Consider the following 19,798-nt stretch of genomic DNA (forward strand, 5'->3'; position numbering starts at 1 on the left):
GAATTTGGTCTGCTAATGATTGGCAGTAGATTTTTCATGAACGCCGAGGTGCCAGCTCGACGTTCAACCTTCAATGTAGGCATGCCCATTTACGCATGTATACATACAAACACACACACAGATATGTATAGTATATAATATGTATAATATATACACATATGTGTGTGTGTGTGTGTGTGTGTGTATTAGTATATCTAAAATGTAGACACATCAAAATATAAACACTCAAAACAGAGAGACCAAAATATAGACCGTTCTTTATGAAATCACATAAAAAAACAAACAAAAAAATTACATTAAAGTAATTGCAACAAAGCATACAAACACATTACTTTTGTGATAAATTAACACTAAAATATACTACAATGAAAAAAATACTAAACCATACCAAATTCATAGAATGCAGTTTGTCTGAATCCTGCAGTATTATGGAAAGATTTCTTCTAAGATGAAGTGCAGGGACGGGGTTCACAATGAGCCCTTCACCACTTAACTGATGTGTGCTAACCCTAAATCTAACCCTGCTCATATTTCTAACCCTGTACCTTACACCTTAGAAAAACCCCTTCTATAACACTAGCATTACACAAAACAGGCTCAGTGCCATACAAACACTCACACCAACAAACATGCACAACACTAAAGCTATCCTTTTATCTAACCCTTATCCACAAGCAATTGCACAAACATTTCCAGCCTCAATACCAAGTCACATACCTTTGTCAAAAAGTAGACCGTTTATAATGTAGACTTGACCACATCCTGATACTGTGCCCTTCTAAGTGTTCTATATTCTGCACTTTCTGCATTCTTAACGGTTAGTGTGTGTGTGTGTGTGTGTGTGTGTGTGTGTGTGTGTGTGTGTGTGTGTGTGTGTGTGTGTGTGTGTGTGTGTGTGGATGTCCTGCAAACAGCTGGTGTCATACTCGGACACTGTTCTCTGCACAGTGCTTCCCAGATTAAGCAAAGGCACCTCTATATCTCTGAAATGGACAAAGTGAGTAAGTAAAGACTGAAGGAATGAACGAATAAAGTTATAGGGGAGAGGGAGTTGGTAATAAAACAGTTGTGACTTCTACTCGCAAAATACGGGAAATTTAAGAAAATTAGACAATTGGAGACGCATTCTCGGCATGTGTAGGTATTACAAGATGGTGGCGTCAACTAGTGCTGAAAAAAAAAAGGTACAACAAAATTTAGTATCTGTGAAAAGAAACTCTACGTGCTATTTAAAATGGAAACTATAATAGGCCATGAGAATATGAGTTTAATATGGGACATTTTTCTTTAGGAAGAAAATGGTAGTAGATGAATCGATATGGGGAGGTAACAGATTAGCAAAAACCTTTCCTTGAGAATAAAGTCAGTATGTTGACATATTTTAGGACAGTAAAATATGATCTAGAGATAAGATCAATGAGAGTATTTTACAAAAATACAAAGGTGGGCATTATTTGAGGAGGTGTACAGTCAGAAATATCATAAACACTGGGTACTGCACAGCTATCTATGAAGTTTGCCAGTATAAGTACTTTATGGGAGTATAAGAGGTTCTCCGGTTCGATTCTCGGCTGGAGCACCTTCTGTGTTGAATCTGCATGTCCTCAGTGCGGTCGAGTGACGTTTAAAGACATGCAGGTAGGTGCGTGAATGGGTGTGCCTTCTTTGAAGGTTGGGCGTCAGGCTGGCAACTCGGCACAGTAAAAATCCACTGCCGCAACCCCTATCCGGGAAAAGCCGAAATACATTATTTTTATTCTGTTACAAGCAATCAAACAGTTAGTATAAAGAGGGAAAGAGTCTGTATGGCACAGATGAGGGTAAGCAATACATATGCATATAATTTAGCAGCCTTTGTAGGTAAAGTAGAAACACTGTGGGAGGAATAAACAGGAAATTCTGAATATCTGAAATCTAATTAAATATAACTAAAGCCAACATTCTGCTGTAAATAAAGACAGAGTTAATTTTTTTCCTGTAGGATGGTGGAGGAAAACACAGACTTAAAAGTGTTAGTTTGGAGGCTAAGTCAAGTAAATTCTGAAATGCAGCACATTATTATAAAAAGTTAAGGTTAAGATGGACAGACAGAAAGGATGTGGTTAGGTATACAATCTTGGTTATTAAATCATAAGCAAACATTTAGACCATGTGCCAAAGGGTGACAGAAAGAAGTCAAACGTGGACAGAGCTAAACATAAGACTGTAATCAAATGTAAAATGGATCCCTCTGCATCTTGAACATGTAAATGCTTTAAGCAGCAGAAAACTAGATCAGAGGAAGAAGAGACTAGAGTAGTAACCAGATTCACAAAATGGTAATATACAAATAAACACCAATTCTAAATTGTAAAGATGAAATTTGTAGCATCAATGGCAGTAGAATTCAAGGGAAACAGCATATACAGAAGTTAAGTGTTTTGCGATAAAAGAATAGAGGAGAAATAGAAAAATAACAGAGCTGTGAAGTGGTACATTGGTGTCTAGTAGCAAAACACCTTGGCCCTCAAACCCTACCATGTGCCAGCCTCACCCTGGTTCCAAATATGAATGCACATGAAAAATCATGTGCCCTTACTAATACCAACATTTGAAAAATCACATTCTCTTACGGATACCAGCATTTTACTACATGCAAAAACTAGAAACTGACAAAAAATGCAGCTATATGATAATTAGAAGTTGGGGGCAGCAGTGCTGAAGCCTAGTGAGCATATCTGTGGAAAGCATCTAGACCACATCTGACCGGAGGTCCTACTACAGCATTGCACTCACTCAAAAAAAAAAAAAAAAGACAGTATCATAGACAAATAGGCTCATTAAATCAGGCAAGAGCTGCACACCATCACCATCATTTACTCTCCAGAATTACTGTCAATAACAGGTCATCTAATTAAAACTACTCAGGGTTGTACAAAATACAGGTAAACTGCCAAACCTCAATGACTTGTACCAGTTAGATGTTTTTTAGCCCATGAACACTTCTTAGGACTAGAAAGTAGAACTCTTGCCTAAATCAGGCATCTCTTATGTTTGGGGCATATACATATTTGTCTTGCCTATTCATTCCCGATCCATCCCAGACACACACCTTAAATGCTTCTGTCTCATAAGTACAACAGACATTCCTTTTCTTATTGCCTTCAGGGGCTGGACTAGTGCACACACTCATTGCTGTAAGTAATGCACGGTCCACTGATAACCCTGAAATAACACAGATGTTAAGATCTTTTATATTCTTTTCTTTAAATTCCTCCCACTAGTGAAAACTGTGGGTTTGATATCACAGACAGCTGTCAGATGACTGTTTCTGTAGCTTCTTTGGCAACTGCTAAGAATGAGGAACTGTGCTATGATTTGAATACCACAACAATGGTCCTAAATACCTTGATAAAAAATTAATCTACAGAAATGAATACCTTGATTAAAAAAGATCTACAGAAATGATTTCTACTCTCCCCTACTTGTTGAGAGCTACTCAAAATGTGTGATGATGATGGCATTATTTTATAGCTTTCCTGACGCAGTAGTCATATCTTATAAATCTTCCTAACACCACACCATCTTCCTCTCACGCAACAGTAAAGTTCATGCATGCAGCGTGCTTTTTAGTAATGTAAAACCACTAAGTGACAACATGGTGCACAGTACGCATTACTGCCTGAAAGAGATCAATTTTCCAGTTCAGGTCTCAAATATTCTTGCATTACCAACAATAAACAAAACGTTAAACAGACCTTCTGAAGACATGACATAATACACCAACTAGTGCTTCATCCACCCCATCCTTCCTATAGCTCTAAAAAATAAGTTTGTGCAAAAAAATGAAAAACTCTATAGCACTCTGGTAGAATGTCTACATAAAGAAGTTCTGGAAATACCTATCACAGGGCTGTGGAACACTGGCTGCATAGCCCTATCAGTCATTACGGCTTGGAATGATTGCCACACTGGGCAAGTGGGGATAGACAATGAGGTTCAACTGCCTTATGGCTCAGGCTTGGCACATCCCCACAGGCACGCCTCACTACTCATCCATCCTCACAGTGTAATGTTGCCTCTTGATGGGTGTAGGACCTACAAAAAACTGGCATGCAAGACAGCAAATGTGGCACTGCCAGCTGGTAGTTTCCACTTACTCTCCCCGACCCTCCTACTCCCAAGATGGTCCTAACCTCAGGAGACAGAGCTGGGGCCATAAGATAGGAGCACACTAACAGAACACAACAGATCATGGTCAGCTGCAGACAAGCCAGAAACCAAAAAAAGTTCTGAAAGTGACTCGGGTAGCAGGATCAGAAAAAAAAGAGGTAACATGACAAACTGTTTTCTTTCTTAATAACTACCTCAAATCAGAGACTGAAAAATGACTGTTGCGACAGCTGTAATAAAAATGTGTGCTGTGGCAAATGAGATTTTTATGTACACAATGACAAGGTGGAAGACAGAAAAATAATTGTATTTTTAGCAATATTCCTTCTATTTATTTAGGACGGCATGACTGATTTAACAAGCTAGAAAATAAGGATAATGGGTATTAGTTAAGTTAAATATATGATGTTATGTTGATTTCCTAACTACTTAGCCAAGAGTGTTCTTTCTGACTCAGGGGGTTTCTTAGGGGGAGTGGCTGTGTATCAGGGTTCAGCTCTGAGTCCACTGCTGTTCATAATGGTGATGAGCTACTAGCTAACAGGTTGGAGGGAACAGATCAACAAAGCTGCTGTATGCAAATGATGTAGAAATGCAAGCAGACTCCCAACAGGAATTTCGGCAAACGGGAATGAAATGCAAAATTAAAGGCATGTGGGATTAAACTAAGTACACAGAAAAGCAGTTGTAATGGCAGCAAATGGGAGAAATTAAAAGATGCAACTTGATAGAATGGAAAATAGCTGAAAAAGGTTAAAGCTTGGAGATGTGACTGAAAAACGTCAAGTCTGAACGAGGAGGTCAAAGCTAAACTCAGAAGTGCTGCAGCCAAATGACAGTGTGTGAAAAAAAGAATGTCAATGAAGCCGAAAAGTAAGCTGGACAAAACAGTGATGGGTCCAGTTCTTCTGTAGAGCACAAAGACCTTGGCACTGAAGAGAAAGCAGTTGTAGAAGCCAGAGTTGATGGGGATGAAGTGCCTGAGAAGGGTGTTACGGTAAACAATGTGGCTCAGATGAAGGAAAGGCAACATTAGGGCAGAAGCTAAAACAGCTGCATCTGCACAGAAGTTCAAATAGAAGACTGCAATGGTTGAAGCAAATGTGTAGGAAAGCATAAAACAATTTAGTGAAGTAGATTTGTAAGAGGCCTCTTGTGAAAAATGCAAAGTTATTGATCACGTCAGCACCTTACTGCTTAGGAGGCTATCACCCCAGAGCTTTACTTGGGAGTAGCACAGAGACACTGAAATTAACTTTGTCAGGAAACTGCACTGGTTCTAAGCATAGTGAACCAATGCATCTAGTAAAAGCAACAAGTCTCTGTTGTAACCGGTAATCTTATTAGTAAGTGTTCCTTAGAAGAGGTATTTCAAAAAGCAATTTCCTTTGCCAATAAAAACAAATATTAGAAAATTAAAAATCAATTCTTCACTCGTTAGTTTCCTTCATGAAATTTAATTTCAAACCGCTAGGTATATACAGGAAGGTGAGCGTTGCATTATCAGTTTAGGAATACAGAATTTTCTTGTCTATATATACCTTTATTTGGTGTAGAACTAAACAGTCATTGGAGGTTAAGGCTAATTCTGATCTTCTATTGGTAATCGCTATAAGCCATTCATTTGGGTGAACAGTGGGAGGCAGTTAGTAATGAGGGTTTTATTTATACGTAATTGTAAAACATAAAAAAATTCTTTGGGTAGAGTATCATCGCAAAGATAAATCGTGAAGTTCTGGATGTTGAGGGTGCATTTCTGATTGGTCAAATGGCCTAAGTATGTGGCTGATGGCGCAAGCAGAGAATACCATTGTCTGATTGGACTGGTCTTTGGCGCCTTGACTTGTAACTGGCCGTAGCACTTTGGGTGATGTAATACCTTCTGCTTATGTTACGGATCAGTGGTGGGTGGGCTTGATTAGCGAACAATTTTAACATTGGTCTTACAATTGTAGGGAGGGTAAAGTGTTTGCCTAATTTTACTGGTGGGTTGGATTAGCTTAGTGGCGTGAGCATTAGTAAAGTACTGTAATGGTAGCATTTTTGTAGGTCGTGTCTCTAAGTTAAACTATATGTGTGTGTGGCCTAATCTGTATCTATATCAGTTTGTAATATGACTGCTCTACAAACTTGGATAAGCAAACCACATACGAATCTAATGCAAGTACACCACTCTAGACACTCCATTTTCCCAATCACAATGCTAATTATCTGCACAGTACAGGATGACTGGTTCTGCATATCACACTGTTTGTGCCCACTATGTACTAGGTTTCCCCTACAGCAGCACTTCAAGTACTCCATCCCCACCTTTCTACAAGGTCTAAAGGTCTGGTAGCAAACTACTCTGAAGAAAATGAGACAGGAAAATCTTTGCCAGAGATGGCTAAACTGCAGAGCTCATTTCTTTTATTTTTAGCCAGTCAATTCAAGTATTTATAACTCAATTACCAGATTAATTGTATAGCCTGTAGCCAAATGACAGCATTCTCCCAAACAGGAGACTTTTTTTTTAAACATACACTGTTTTTTACCCATGTCACTAGCAGCTTTATGACCAAATGACATCATTCTTGTGCTCACAGGTATGCTCAACCTACAGGGGCAAAAATAAGAGCAGTAAGTAAGGAGCTATCATATGTGGGCACCTTTCCCTACATATTCCAGAATCCCTGTGGCTCCCTATTGAAGTGTTGGCACTCAAAATGCAGAAGGCTAAAAAAGAAAACTCAAGGAACGGATACTGAAGATTACTGTTCTCCTTAAAATTTCTTTGGGGGGGAGACAAACTCCCTTGCATTCCCGCACCCCTAAACCTACATATACCAACTCTGAGATTTCTCCAAGATATGGTAAAGGGACTATTCTGAGAAAAGGAATCTTGGACTTGGTGTATGCAAGTCCGTTCTTTCAGTTACTCAGCCTCCACGTTTCGGGACTCGCTCTAGCGAATCCCTGCATTTCAAATGGTTACCAATCCCTGCACCTCCCACCCAAGACTCTACATGCAATGACATGATCAGACAGGCAGACTCAGGCTTATGGGCCTAAGCCTTTACTTGTCATGCGTCTGCCCACCATCCACTACTTGAACAAGTTTGCACCTGACATAATGATGCAACAGAAACTGAAAGCACACACACCCATTACCAGAAGACGAGACAAAAACACAATTTCTTCCCAGTGGCACAAGTGTCAGTTTTCAAACCTAGATTAACCACACAGTGAATTAATGTCTTACCCATGCTTCCATCCCTACCACAGCAGGCAGAGATGGCTACAAAATATTAATTTTATTTAGCAACACCATAAAAAAATAAAACCAGGAAACCTAACGTAATAGTTAGCCCCAACCAAATATAACTTTAGTTTCAAGTTATCACTGTGCTGTCAAGACATATGCCATGTTAAAAACTGACACTATATAAACATTTTCAGTTCACTTTACTGCCAGTAATATTTATCTCTGCCTTATTTCCCCGGTTATCCTTTGTAAATGGGCTTCACAATGCCGCGGCTAACTGGTTAATCAAATAAAGTAAAGTAGCAAATGTTACACCTAGTGGCTCTGAGTTATTGTGATCAACAATTAATCCAAATGCAATGCATTACAAATAATACAAACAATCCATACCTAAATACACCCTAAGACAAAATTGGCTTGTGTAAACACAGTATGATGATTAGTATTAGATTTACTCTCTCAAAGTGTGTGTGTGTGTGTGTGTGTGTGTGTGTGTGTGTGTGTGTGTGTGTATATATATATATATATATATATATATATATATATATATATATATATATATATATAATAGCAAATAACTCAACCTTTTTTCTTTACTTTTCACCAGTGAAAATTACACTTGAATGAAAACTCATTGAATAACTGAAAGTGGTACAAGCCCCAGACCACTTAATAGCCATTACATAATTCAGTAACATACACTTTTGTTTAAATTAATTGTGTAACTTGTCTCCAGGTGCAGTTCTATGAGGACATCCCAAATAATGTAAATCTTTAATGCTCTTGGATAGGAAGAAGTCTGACTGGTCATGGTTCAAATGAATATGTACAAAACAAGTACAAGTTTCTCTTAAAACTGAGCCTATACTGGCCTGCCTATCCACAACGGAAAAACTCACTTTTGTTAACTCTAGCTAATATTATCAATGTAAAAACGCATCCCCACTAAAAAAAAAAAAAGTACTGGCAGTGCAGCAGAGTGCATGTTATTAAATGACAAATGCCTATACTGACTGATTTCACCAAGAAGATATCACAGAGTACAAACTACTGCTCTGCTGCACATAAAACAGAATGTGAAGAATGTCATGACAGCATCAAGAACCCTGAACTTTAAAATCCAAAATATTAGCTGGTTTACTCTGAAGACCTTATGCAAAGGCCCAGTTCCAGGCAAAGCACTCAATTTCTATTCTTTCACTGACTAAACAAAGAAAAAACTAAAGTACAGTTGTGTACTCTTGCCATAAATGTAGATGTTAGAGTGTATTCACCGTTGCAGTCATCACATTTGGGTTATCTGCCTGCAGGTAGCCCTCAGTCGGCCCGAATACCTTGGGATTTCTGCATTGGATGCTCTTGCCTCTTCCATGACGTCAGGTCGTCAAGGGTATAAAACATGCAGCCGACGCCATTACATCAGCTTTTCTTGCCTCAGATGTCAGGAGCCCCCAAAATAGGAAGCAATAACATGGTGTGGAACACCTCCAGTAAAAAGTAATTACCATTGCTATAGGATATGGCCAAAAAAGAGGATAGGTGGAAAATATAGAAAATCAGGGATGGAGGGAGGATAACCAGGACTGCAACAGTGAATACGCTCAAACATCTACATTTATGGTAAGTGTACACAACTGTACTATGTTCTTTGTGTTTCACTGTTGCAGTCATCTCATTTGAGTTGATTCCCAAAGATGAGGAAGGGTGGAGGCAGTCAAGTAGTAGTAGGGCTGGCTAGCAGGCCTTGTAAGACTGCTGTAGCAAATCCAGCTCTGGATTTAGAAAAGACTGGTTAGTGGTAATGCTTGGTGAAGGTGTGTACTGAACTCCAGGTTGAGGCTTCCAGGATGTCCCTGGTATGGACTCCCTTGAGAAATGCTGTAGAGGTTGAGGTAGCCCTGGTAGAAGTGGTTCTGATCCCCTGTGGGGTAGGTTTTCCATGGTGTTTGTAGCAGAAATGGATGCAGTGTGCTACCCATTTGGAAATGGTTTGCTTTGAAATGGCCTTGCCCTCTACCCCTGTAGCAATGCTGACTAGCAGCTGGTCAAATTTTCTGAAAGGTTTAGTCCTGTCAAAGTAGAACCTAAGCTGTCTGTGCACGTCCAAGGAGTGCAGGATCCTTTCCCCTTTATTCTGAGGATTAGGGAAAATTATTGTTAAATGGACTGATTGGTTTAAAGCCACACTGGATACCACCTTGGGCATAAATGATGGGTTAGTCCTGAGGAAACCCTGTCCGCATGGAAGATAATGAAGGGCTCCACAGCCATAAGGGCCTGTAACTCAAGACACTCTTCTTGCTGAGGTGATGGCTAGAAATAAGGCTGTTTTCCAAGAGAGGAATTTTAACTCTGCTATAGCATCAGGCTCAAAAGGGGGAAGCGTGAGCTTCTCTAGTACAAAGTTAAGGTCCTAGGCAGGAGTGGGAGCTCTCCTCAGGGGTCTTAAATTATTAGTTCCTCTCAAGAACTGTTTGACCAGAGGGTGAGAGAAGAAGGGTGGCTCAATATTGTAATGAGCTGAGATGGCACAGGCATGAATCTTAACTGATGAGAAGGAAAGGCCATTGTGGAGCAGCTCTGCTAGATAATCAAGGATTTGAGGTAAGGTGGGCATGGCTGTGTCCTTTCCCTGAGACCGGCTCCAAGAACAATATCTTTTCTACTTTTCTGAATAGGATTTCCTAGTACTAGGTCTCCTGGCCTCAAGGATGACATCCAGCACCTGTTTGCTGAGGGTGGCTGGTGATGTATTCAGGGAAAAAGCCAGGCTGCTAGGTTCAGGGTTTGGAGCTGAGGATGCAAAATCTGGCCCTCCTGCTGGGACAGCAGAGAGGAGGTCTGATGCAGGTGCCAGGGTGGCACTGTTGTCAGACTGCATAAAAATGGATACCAGTGCTGGCATGGCCAATCTCGTGCAATAAGGATTGTCCTTGGCCTCTCCTGTTTGATCTTGAGTAGTACTTTTTAGAGGAGGGGCAGAGGGGGAAGGCATAGATTGAGAGGTTTTCCTATGTAAAGGATGGGGCATCCACTTTCCATGCTTGGCTGTGGGGAGTTCTGGTGCAAAATTTGCTCAATTGATGGTTTTGGGGGGAAGCAAAGAGGTCTGCCTCTGGTGTCCCCCCACCTGTGGATTAGAAGCTTGAATGAGTTGGGTTCCAGTTTCCACTCGTGTGGGTCCATTAGATTTCTGCTTTAAGTTGTCTGCCAGTGAATTTTGAGTAGTACTTTTTAGAGGAGGGGTAGAGGGGGAAGGCATAGATTGAGAGGTTTTCCTATGTAAAGGATAGGGCATCCACTTTCCATGCTTGGCTGTGGGGAGTTCTGGTGCAAAATTTGCTCAATTGATGGTTTTGGGGGGAAGCAAAGAGGTCTGCCTCTGGTGTCCCCCACCTGTGGATTAGAAGCTTGAATGAGTTGGGTTCCAGTTTCCACTCGTGTGGGTCCATTAGATTTCTGCTTTAAGTTGTCTGCCAGTGAATTTTGTTTGCCTGGCAGGAATTGAGCTTGCAGGTACACTTGGTTGCTCAAGGCTGTGTTCTACAGAGCCATGGCTAATCTGCAGAGTGGGTAGGAATGAGTTCCCCCCTGCTCGTTTATGTACCACATAACTGTGGTGTTGTCTGTCTTTATCAATAGTTGCCCTGGAAGAATAAGGTATTTAAAGGCTGTCAGTGCATTCTGTACAGCTAACATTTTTTTTTAATTGATATGCATGCGCATTTGTCCTGGGCTCCATTTGCCTTGAATGCATTTGCCTGCCAAGTGAGCCACCCCCATGCAGAGTCTGATGCGTCTGTTGTCAGGGTTTGGACGGCAGGGAGGTTGAATGAAAGGGAGTCCCTTGTTGTGGTTGCAGGCCTCTGCCCATCAAAAGAACTCTGTCCTTAGGCAAGGAATGATGGGAATCACTATTTCCAGGTCCTGAGAATGTTGAAACCAGAGACTTTTTAAGTACCACTGAAGTTTCCTCATATGCAGTCTTGCATATGGAATTAGGAGACTGCATGAGGCCATGAACTCTAGGCTTGCAGTATTTTTCTTGCAGATAGCTGGGTTTGGGTGGCCAGCAGTTTGAAGTAATTTGTCAAATAAACCTACTTTTCTGGAGTGAGAAATGCCATCTGGGAAGTTGTGCTCAAGCTTGCTCCCAGAAATACAATTTTTTGGCTGAGTAGCAGGTGGGATTTCTTTTCGTTGATGGTATACCCCAGAGAAGTTAGGAGTCTCTCTACAAACATCATGTGCTGAAGTAGCAATTCCTGACTGTCCACCTGAATCAGGCAATCGTCCAAGTATGGGCAAATTTGAATGCTTCTCTGCCGGCAGTATGCAATGGCTGGAGCCAGGCACTTTGTGAATACCCTGGGCACAGTAGATAAGCCAAAGCGAAGTGCAGAGAACGGATAGTGCATAGAGCCTGCCCTGAAACGTAGATATTTCCTGCAAGATTCCCTTATGGGGATGTGCAGATAAGCTTCTTTTAGGTCTAGGGTGACTAGCCAGGTGTCCTTGGCTAGCATAGGAAGCAGCTGTTGGAGTGCAAGCATTTTGAACTTTGGTACCACCAGGAAGGTGTTGATAATTGACAGATCCAGAATAGGGCGCCAAGAGTTTGCTTTTCTGGGCACCAGAAACAGTCTGTCCCCTTTGCTCCATTGGAACAGGTCAAATAGCCCTGATACTGAGAAGAGAAAGTACTTGCTTTTGGGCCTCTGCCCACTGGTTTGGAGGAAAGTCTGGCAATCCACTTGGGGTTGGCAGTGAGTGGAAGTAAAATCTGTATCCCTGGGATACAATGTTTAAGACCCATCGGTCCTGGGTAATGTATTCCCAGTTTTTTGCATGCAGGGCGAGCAGGGTGAGTTTTCCTCCTAGGGGTGCAAGTACTTGGGCATGGCTGGGAAGGATGGAGGACAAGTCATTGTGAACTTTTTCCATAAGAGGGTGGCTTATCACTCCCTGTTTTTGAGATGGGAGGACTCCATTGTTTAGATCTGTGCATACCCTGAGTCTTTGTGGTCTGTTACCCCTGGGTTTGGACTGAGAAGGCCTGGGAGGGACTGGAAAGGACCAGTTTTTTGAAGGCCAATGCCTACTGAATCTAGGTGGCTGTAAGAAATCTTTAACAGTTTGCACAGATTTAGCTTTTTCCCCCATTGTTTTAAGAACTTCTTCTGCTTTTATGCCAAACAAACATTCTTGGTTTAATGGAGCATCTGGTAATTTTGCTTTGACGTGGTCTGGCAAGATTTGTTCCTTCAGCCAAGCATGCCTTCTCAGAACAGACCCAGTGACAGCAGTCCTGCAAGATGCATCTAAGACATCAAAACCACACTGCAAAGTATGTTTACCAGCTTGGTTTGTAGACTGCATTAACTCTTGTAAATCTTTATTTTCTGCACAATCAGGAATCAACAACATTTTTTGTTTAATTAGTTCCATAATATGCTGCTGGTACTTCAACATGTGAAACTGGCAATTTAAAGCCCTAATGGCAAGAGTTGCGGTGGTATAGACCTTCTTACCCAATCTGTCTAAAGCCCTAGAATCCCTGTCCAAAGGGGTAGGGTTTTTGACTGTAGTGGCCTACCTTTAGGTCCCTGGGAAATGGTCTCTGGATCCACAGTAGGATTTTTAAAGAGAAATTTTTGAGAGTCAGGTACTCTGTAGTACCTGTCAGGCTTTCTAGGAGCTGGAGGCAAAGTAACAGGGGTAAGACTTGATTCCATGAAGACATCATTTACAATATCTAGGACAGGGGGTATAGCTAGAGGCCTGTGCTGAGGCAAGTCTAAAAATTCCCTGAGTCTCTTTGTGGACTGAGGGTAGCCCTGGCATTCCTAGTGGAAATGCTCTCTTATGGTATGCAAGGTTTCACCAAAAGAAAAATCCTCTAGAGGGGAGGCAGTGGGAATGGAATCCTCTGCATCTGAATCCTCATAGGTGGATAAGGGTATGTCCTGGTAATCAGAGGGGTCAGACTCATCAGACTCATGGTCTGTAGAATCAGAAGGAAAGTCAATTCTTTGTCTTTTACAGGGGGAAGGCTGGCTTCCCCTAATTAAAGTAATAAGGTCTTCAGCCATTCTAAGCATTTGTTTCTGAGGCATGGGAGCTTGAGAATGCACTTTGGTCATCGGTTTCCTAGGCCAAGTGCGAACTCTGGGCCTGAGAAATTTGGTAGTTTTAGTCAAAAACGAAGTAGTCAGTTTAATATGAACATCGGAAGATCTGAATGCACCCTCAGAAGCCGGTGCCTGCACAGTGGCTCCAGACCCATCCAAGGTAGAGACATCCTCAGGTTCCATAGTCGAAGAAGTATCTCGTGGCATACCGGACTCAGAATGGGTCTCAGTAGAGGCCTGCGAATCTGTAGAAGTGGGTATCAGGGGCTGCGAAAGCGACTCACTGAGTACCGGCAGACTGGCGACTAGCGTAAAAGAAGCATCGTCGGCAGTTTTGGACCTATGCAGACTGTCTCTGTCTTTATCCTTTTTTCGGAAGATTGGTAATTGGATGGCTTAACTAAGCCATTTCTGAATACAGAGAACAAGAGCGAAAGAATTTAGCGAGAAAGATAGCCCAACGACAGTTCGGGCATTGAACAAGGCACAAAACCGACAGCGAAGAACATCATGGTCTGGGCCTAAACAGGTGACGAGTATTTGCTTTCCACAGGCAAGACAATTGTTAACTTTTTCTGACATCGGTTAGAGCAAGAAAAAAGGATCCCCAATGGGGGTACTTAGCTTTAGAAGACTTCAGGTTTGAAACTCGAAAAAAGAAAATTTCAGGTAGCGGCCAACCGGCACTTGCAAACTGCTTCTGCTTCGGGCTCCCGCACGGTAAGAAAAGCTGACGTAATGGTGTCAGCTGCATGTTTTATACCCGTGATGACCTGACGTCGTGGAAGAGGCGACAGCGTCCCATGCAGAAATCCCAAGACTCTGGTATCTGGGCTGACTGAGGGCTACCTGCAGGCAGATAACCCAAATATGATGACTGCAACAGTGGAACACGAAGAACATCAAGATATTCAAGGATGCCTTGAAGTGCTAAATATTGTCAGCTGATGTCTTTCCCTTTCACTCAGTTTCACAGAATGGGGCTACATCTACTGTTCCAAATAGATGTTTTTACACCTACATGTAAATAGATTTCTGAATATATCCAAAACATACTAACAAAATTAAACAGCATGGCAAGCATGTCCAGGGATGCTTAAATACAGAAATAAAAATTATAATTTTCCAGAAACAGAAATGCTAGTGTTGAGTGATGAATGTGCTAATTTATTTCAAACGTACAAGCTGACCACTTTTATTAAAGAAGCTACAACTAACGTGAGTTTACAAACAAAAGGTTGTTACAAACCTTGACTTTTAAAAGACTGCTTTCTCCTATTTGTTTCAGGTACTTCCATATCAGAGTCCTCATCTGTAATTTCTCTGTCAGTCTCTGTATCTTCATTATTCCTTTCTTTATCATTACTATTATGTAATTCTAAATTGAGTTCATCAGTTGACTGTTTAACATTAACCATTCCATGTTCCTGATTAAGTACTTCTTGGTCCATGTTGTTTTCAGATAGTGTTCCAAGTCTAGTGTTTTTAACTGCATCAAAGTCTAAAGTTCGGGTTTCCAGTTCTTGACTATAGCTAACACCAGAGCTGTAGTCTCTGTGTAGTTTATTTTGGGCTTCTTTTACAAAATCTGGCTCAAGCTCTTCAGAAATTCTTTCCCCTTCCAACTGGTTATCTGCATGGATTTCGGAAGTTTTGTAACTAAGAGAACTGCTTTTTTGGTCAAAATCTTTATCATCACTGTCACTACCAATAACTGGAACACCAGAAAGGTCCTCAGAGTTATTTAAGAAAGAGCCTGGACCAAGTGAATAAAAGTCTCTATTTGAAGGAAGAGCTTCATCTTCATCAGAGCTACTAACGAGTGAAAGTGTTCTGCCAATAAGTATATCCCCAGATCTTGTATCTTCCATTTCATCATTGCCTAAAAAATAAAGAATATTCTAGTTTGTAAAAGCATAAAAATAGCAAATATTTGGTGCTACAATAAACAACAGACTGAAAAGTACTAATCGTTTATGACTCAAACTGATAATTCAGAACAAAGAGAAAGCAAATTTACATGAGGTTCTCACCCTAAAAGTACAGCTGTGAAACTGTACTCGCTTCATAATATGACTACAATAAACCACAAGTGGACATCAGTCTTCCTGCCAGATACTAAGATCGGTACTTACGTATTAACGCAACCAGGAGGCCGAAGTATTGATTTCCATTCGCAAGATTACAACCTATGCAATGAAACAATAGTTTCTTAAATGTGTACGTATTATTAAAGCAAGCAGGAATTAATTAATTCACCTTTACATTGAAATGACTGTTTCACCTCAAAAACATTTTCCGTTATTACTGCAGCTGTCATTTTAATCCGAAAGAACTGCCTTCCCTGACATTAAAGCAGTAGTTTCCTTAATTGTGGAGCAGTACCCCAATGAAAAATATTTATCCATATTGGATAAAACAAAATTTATAGTCCCTCTGGAGCTCACAATGAGTCAATATGTGACAATAATAAGGTCAGTATTTTTTTTTTTCTTACGTATTTGGTATTACAATTCAAGTGGGGATAGTTGTGTCTGTTGCCAGTGGATGCATGTCACTTTTGCAAACAGTGCTTTAGTTTTAAAATTCGTATGCTGGATATTAACAAAACTGTAATGTTAAAATTGTCTAGAATAATGCTTATAATTGTTCCAGAGAGTATAATATAAGCGCATAATCAGAACTGTTCATGAGTTTATCACGGAGTATAATACAAGTGGTAAGAGTGAAGTCTTACGGCTTATACTTTTCTAAATGTCAGGTAAGGCAGTTCTTTTGGATAAAAATGACAGCTGCAGTAACAACGGAAAACGTTTTCAAGTTAAAACCGTTGTTTAGGTGTAAAGATGAAAGAATTTGGTCCTGCTTGCTTTAATACGCAAGTACCCTAAAATCAGCTAGGTATTTCCAGCGGAAAAGTCCAACAGTAAAGGACAACCCAACTTTCACAATTTTTTTTTTTTTTTTTTTTTTTTTTTTGGAGCAGTAGAAAGAAAACTCCATATTACTACTAAGAACTGAGAAATATTTCAACCTAACAAAACCCATCACCATCAAAAATCACAGATGCATAATTATTCAAAGCACATGCCTATATACAACAAGAAAGCAGAAACCGAATTCCATAACATTAACAAGGGAAAGGATGATGAGAAAGCCTAATTACAGCAATGACCCTTTTACTAGAACATCTACTATTATGGTATGTACCCTTACACAACTGTACCGTAATCCTCAAACATCAATACAGCACTGCACTACATTCATAATACAAGTGCAAGAGTTCCATGCACTGAGGGATTCTGATGCTGGACATGGCTGAAATGCTAAATTATGCCTAAGAATACTGCAGTGAAGAAAAAACACCTCTATATTTAAAAAGACATCTGGCTTGTAATGCTTACAAAATATATGGATACACAAGTTTTACAAATAACTCTGTTTGGGTATGTTCTCTAAGAAGTCCAAAGGCACAGTAGTTGCTGTGTTCGAACACATCTTTATCTGCACAGTAAGGGTTTTGCCATATTGCTCATAGCAGAAGGTGACACAGACAAGCAAACAATATGGAGACAAGTTTACCGTGTTAAACATTGGCTTTACTCACCTGAGATAAAGAACACATTTAACTGGTCTGTTTACCCACAGTCCTTGGTATAGTTAGTAAACACTTAAGCTATCTAAGGACATCCAAACTATGAGCCTTTCAATTTATTTTCAGCACTAGGGTACAAAACTGACAACTGAACATACAGATTTAGTGATGCCTGACTCACCAAAGGGTAGTTTTGTCAAAACCAGGCCATAAAAAATGAAGTTCCCCAAAACTGTGGTATACAGGGCTAGGGATGAAGATGGAAGTGAGTGGCTTTCAGTAGTGAAACAACTGGGGGAGTGGAGCTGTGGATTCTTCCCTCAACCAAATGTTCCCAATGGAGACCAGTCAATATTTTCTGGGTGCCAAGAAGGCCATCATTAGAGTTGAATGGGAGGGCTTGAGTGGGTATGGCACTCTAAGCAGTTATGCCCATGATGTCTCTCACACACAAACATATACATCATCCTATGCACAGTTAACAAGTCAATTTGAATTTATCAAATGTCCAAACTGTCAAAACTCATAAGGTCAGAGACCATATGGTCAACAATTCAGTTCATCGATAAACTAAACTAGACCCAAACATCACCTGCAAACACAAAAAAAAAAAAAACTCCTCACACCCCCTGCTAATTATTTATGCCAACTCAGAAATCGCACTACAATGCGGAAAAGGGTAAATGCCTTAATTCCTACTGTACCACAATATCGGTCAGAATGGTTCGACAAACCAAACTGCCGACCACATGGGTTTCGACACTTTGGGCATTCGATAAAATAAAACAGACCTTTAGTTTCCCCACCTTAACTCCTAAAAATCCTAGCTCCAGGACCTGTAACAGAAGGGTGGAAGTGGTTAGCTCACACAGGAGTATGCAGGTAAGGCATCTTTTTCTCTGGAAAAGGAAAGTTACCTTTCACAAGACTTATGGCAGCATTTTGAAACTTGTCCATGAAGGGGTGACAAATGCATTAATCAGGGCACAGGACAAATGCTAGCACCAGTGGTAGGGTATGGGGCAGCCATAAAAAGATTAAAAAATGTGTTACTGGCCCTGAATGAAGTGGGTGCAAGCTCTTCACATCTAAATGCAAGAGAAAGTACAGTTGTGTACACTTACTATAAATGTAGATGTTCGAGTGTATTCACTGTTGCAGTCATCACACTTGGGTTATCCTGCCAGGGGTAGCCCTCAGTCGGCCCGAATACCAAAGATTTAGTATTTCTACGTCGCTTGCTGTCATTCCAGGACTGACATCAGGTCGTCAGTGGTATAAAATCAGGCAGCCGATGCCATTACATCAGTTTTTCTTGCCCCAACTGTCAGGAGCCCCCAAATAGGGAGCTAGTTTATGGTGGAAGAACACCACCAGTGGAAAGTAAATACCAAAAATTCCCTGTAAGGAGAGGGGTGGAGAGAGAAAAGGGGGATGGAGGGTGGGAAGCTAGGACTGCAACAGTGAATACAAAAGAACATCTACATTTATGCTAAGTGTACACAACTGTACTATGTTCTTCGTGTTTCACTGTTGCAGTCATCACACTTGGGTTGATTCCCAAAGCTGAAGAAAAGGGTGGAGGCAGTCAGGAAGACTGGGGGCTGGCTAGGATGCCCTGCAAGACTGCGGTGGCAAAGCTTGCCCTGGACTTGGAGAAGATAGGCAGGTGGTAATGCTTGGTGAAGTTATGAACAGAAGTCCATGTTGCAGCATCCAGGATGTCTCTTGTGGGGACCCCTCTGAGAAAAGCTGCAGAGGTGGAGGCTGTCTTGGTGGAATGCGTCCTGATCCCTTTTGGGGGCAGTTTCCCGTGCTGTTTGTAGCAGAAATGGATGCAGTGTGCTATCCATTTGGAGATTGTTTGAATATGGCCTTGCCCTCTGCCCCTACTGCGAAGCTGACTAGCAATTGGTCAGTGTTTCTAAAAGATTTAGTCCTATCCAGATAGAATCTGAGCTGTCTGTGCACATCAAGAGAGTTCAGAATCCTTTCCCCCTTGTTTTGTGGGTTAGGGAAAAAGGTGGGCAAATGAATGGATTGGTTGAGAGCCACAATGGACACCACTTTAGGCATGAAGGATTTGGTTAGTCCTGAGGGAGACCCTGTCAGCATGGAAAATGATGAAGGGCTCTACAGCCATGAGTGCTTGTAGCTCTAACACTCTTCTAGCTGAAGTGGTGGCCAGAAGAAAGGCTGTTTTCCAAGAGCGGAATTTTAACTCTGCTGAAGCTGCAGGTTCAAAAGGGGGTAGGGTGAGCTTTTCCAATACAAAGTTAAGGTCCCAAGCTGGGGTAGGAGCTCTTCTGGGTGGCTTTAAGTTGTTAGCTCCTCTTAGGAACTGTTTGATGAGAGGGTGTGAGAAGAGAGGTGGGCTCTGTGCTGCAATGAGCAGAGATGGCAGAGGCATGAATTTTAATAGAAGAGAAGGATAGACCCCCCCCCTCGTGTAGTAGGTCTGCTAGGTAATCCAGGATGGGAGGGCTCTGCTGTTTTGGCTCCATTAGCCTGGATCAAGGTGCAAAACCTTTTCCACTTGTCAGCATACGATTTTCTAGTGCTGGGGCATGTGGCCTCACATATAACATCCAGGACTTGTTTGCTTAGGCTGGCAGCTTGAGGAGAGGTCAGGGAATAAGCCAGGCTGCCAGGTTCAGGGTCTGCAATTGTGGATGC

The 19,798-nt window shown here is 41.2% G+C and overlaps 1 protein-coding gene across 9 annotated transcripts in view; it reads right to left on the reverse strand.

Annotated features, from left to right (window-relative positions):
- The window catches only part of ZMYM4 (zinc finger MYM-type containing 4), a 3,261,850-nt gene that overhangs the window by 2,814,442 nt on the left and 427,610 nt on the right, over nt 1-19,798 (reverse strand). For all 9 annotated transcript variants that reach the window (XM_044059341.1, XM_044059348.1, XM_044059366.1 and 6 more), the window contains one exon: nt 14,777-15,409. In XM_044059341.1, the coding sequence (XP_043915276.1) occupies nt 14,777-15,398 (622 nt within the window). In that variant the 5' untranslated portion in view covers nt 15,399-15,409. The remainder of the gene's footprint in view (nt 1-14,776; nt 15,410-19,798) is intronic.

This window comes from Protopterus annectens, chromosome 1.part2 (genome assembly GCF_019279795.1).
Source record: "Protopterus annectens isolate FY-2018-M chromosome 1.part2, PAN1.0, whole genome shotgun sequence".
In the NCBI taxonomy this organism is placed as follows: Eukaryota; Metazoa; Chordata; order Ceratodontiformes; family Protopteridae; genus Protopterus; species Protopterus annectens.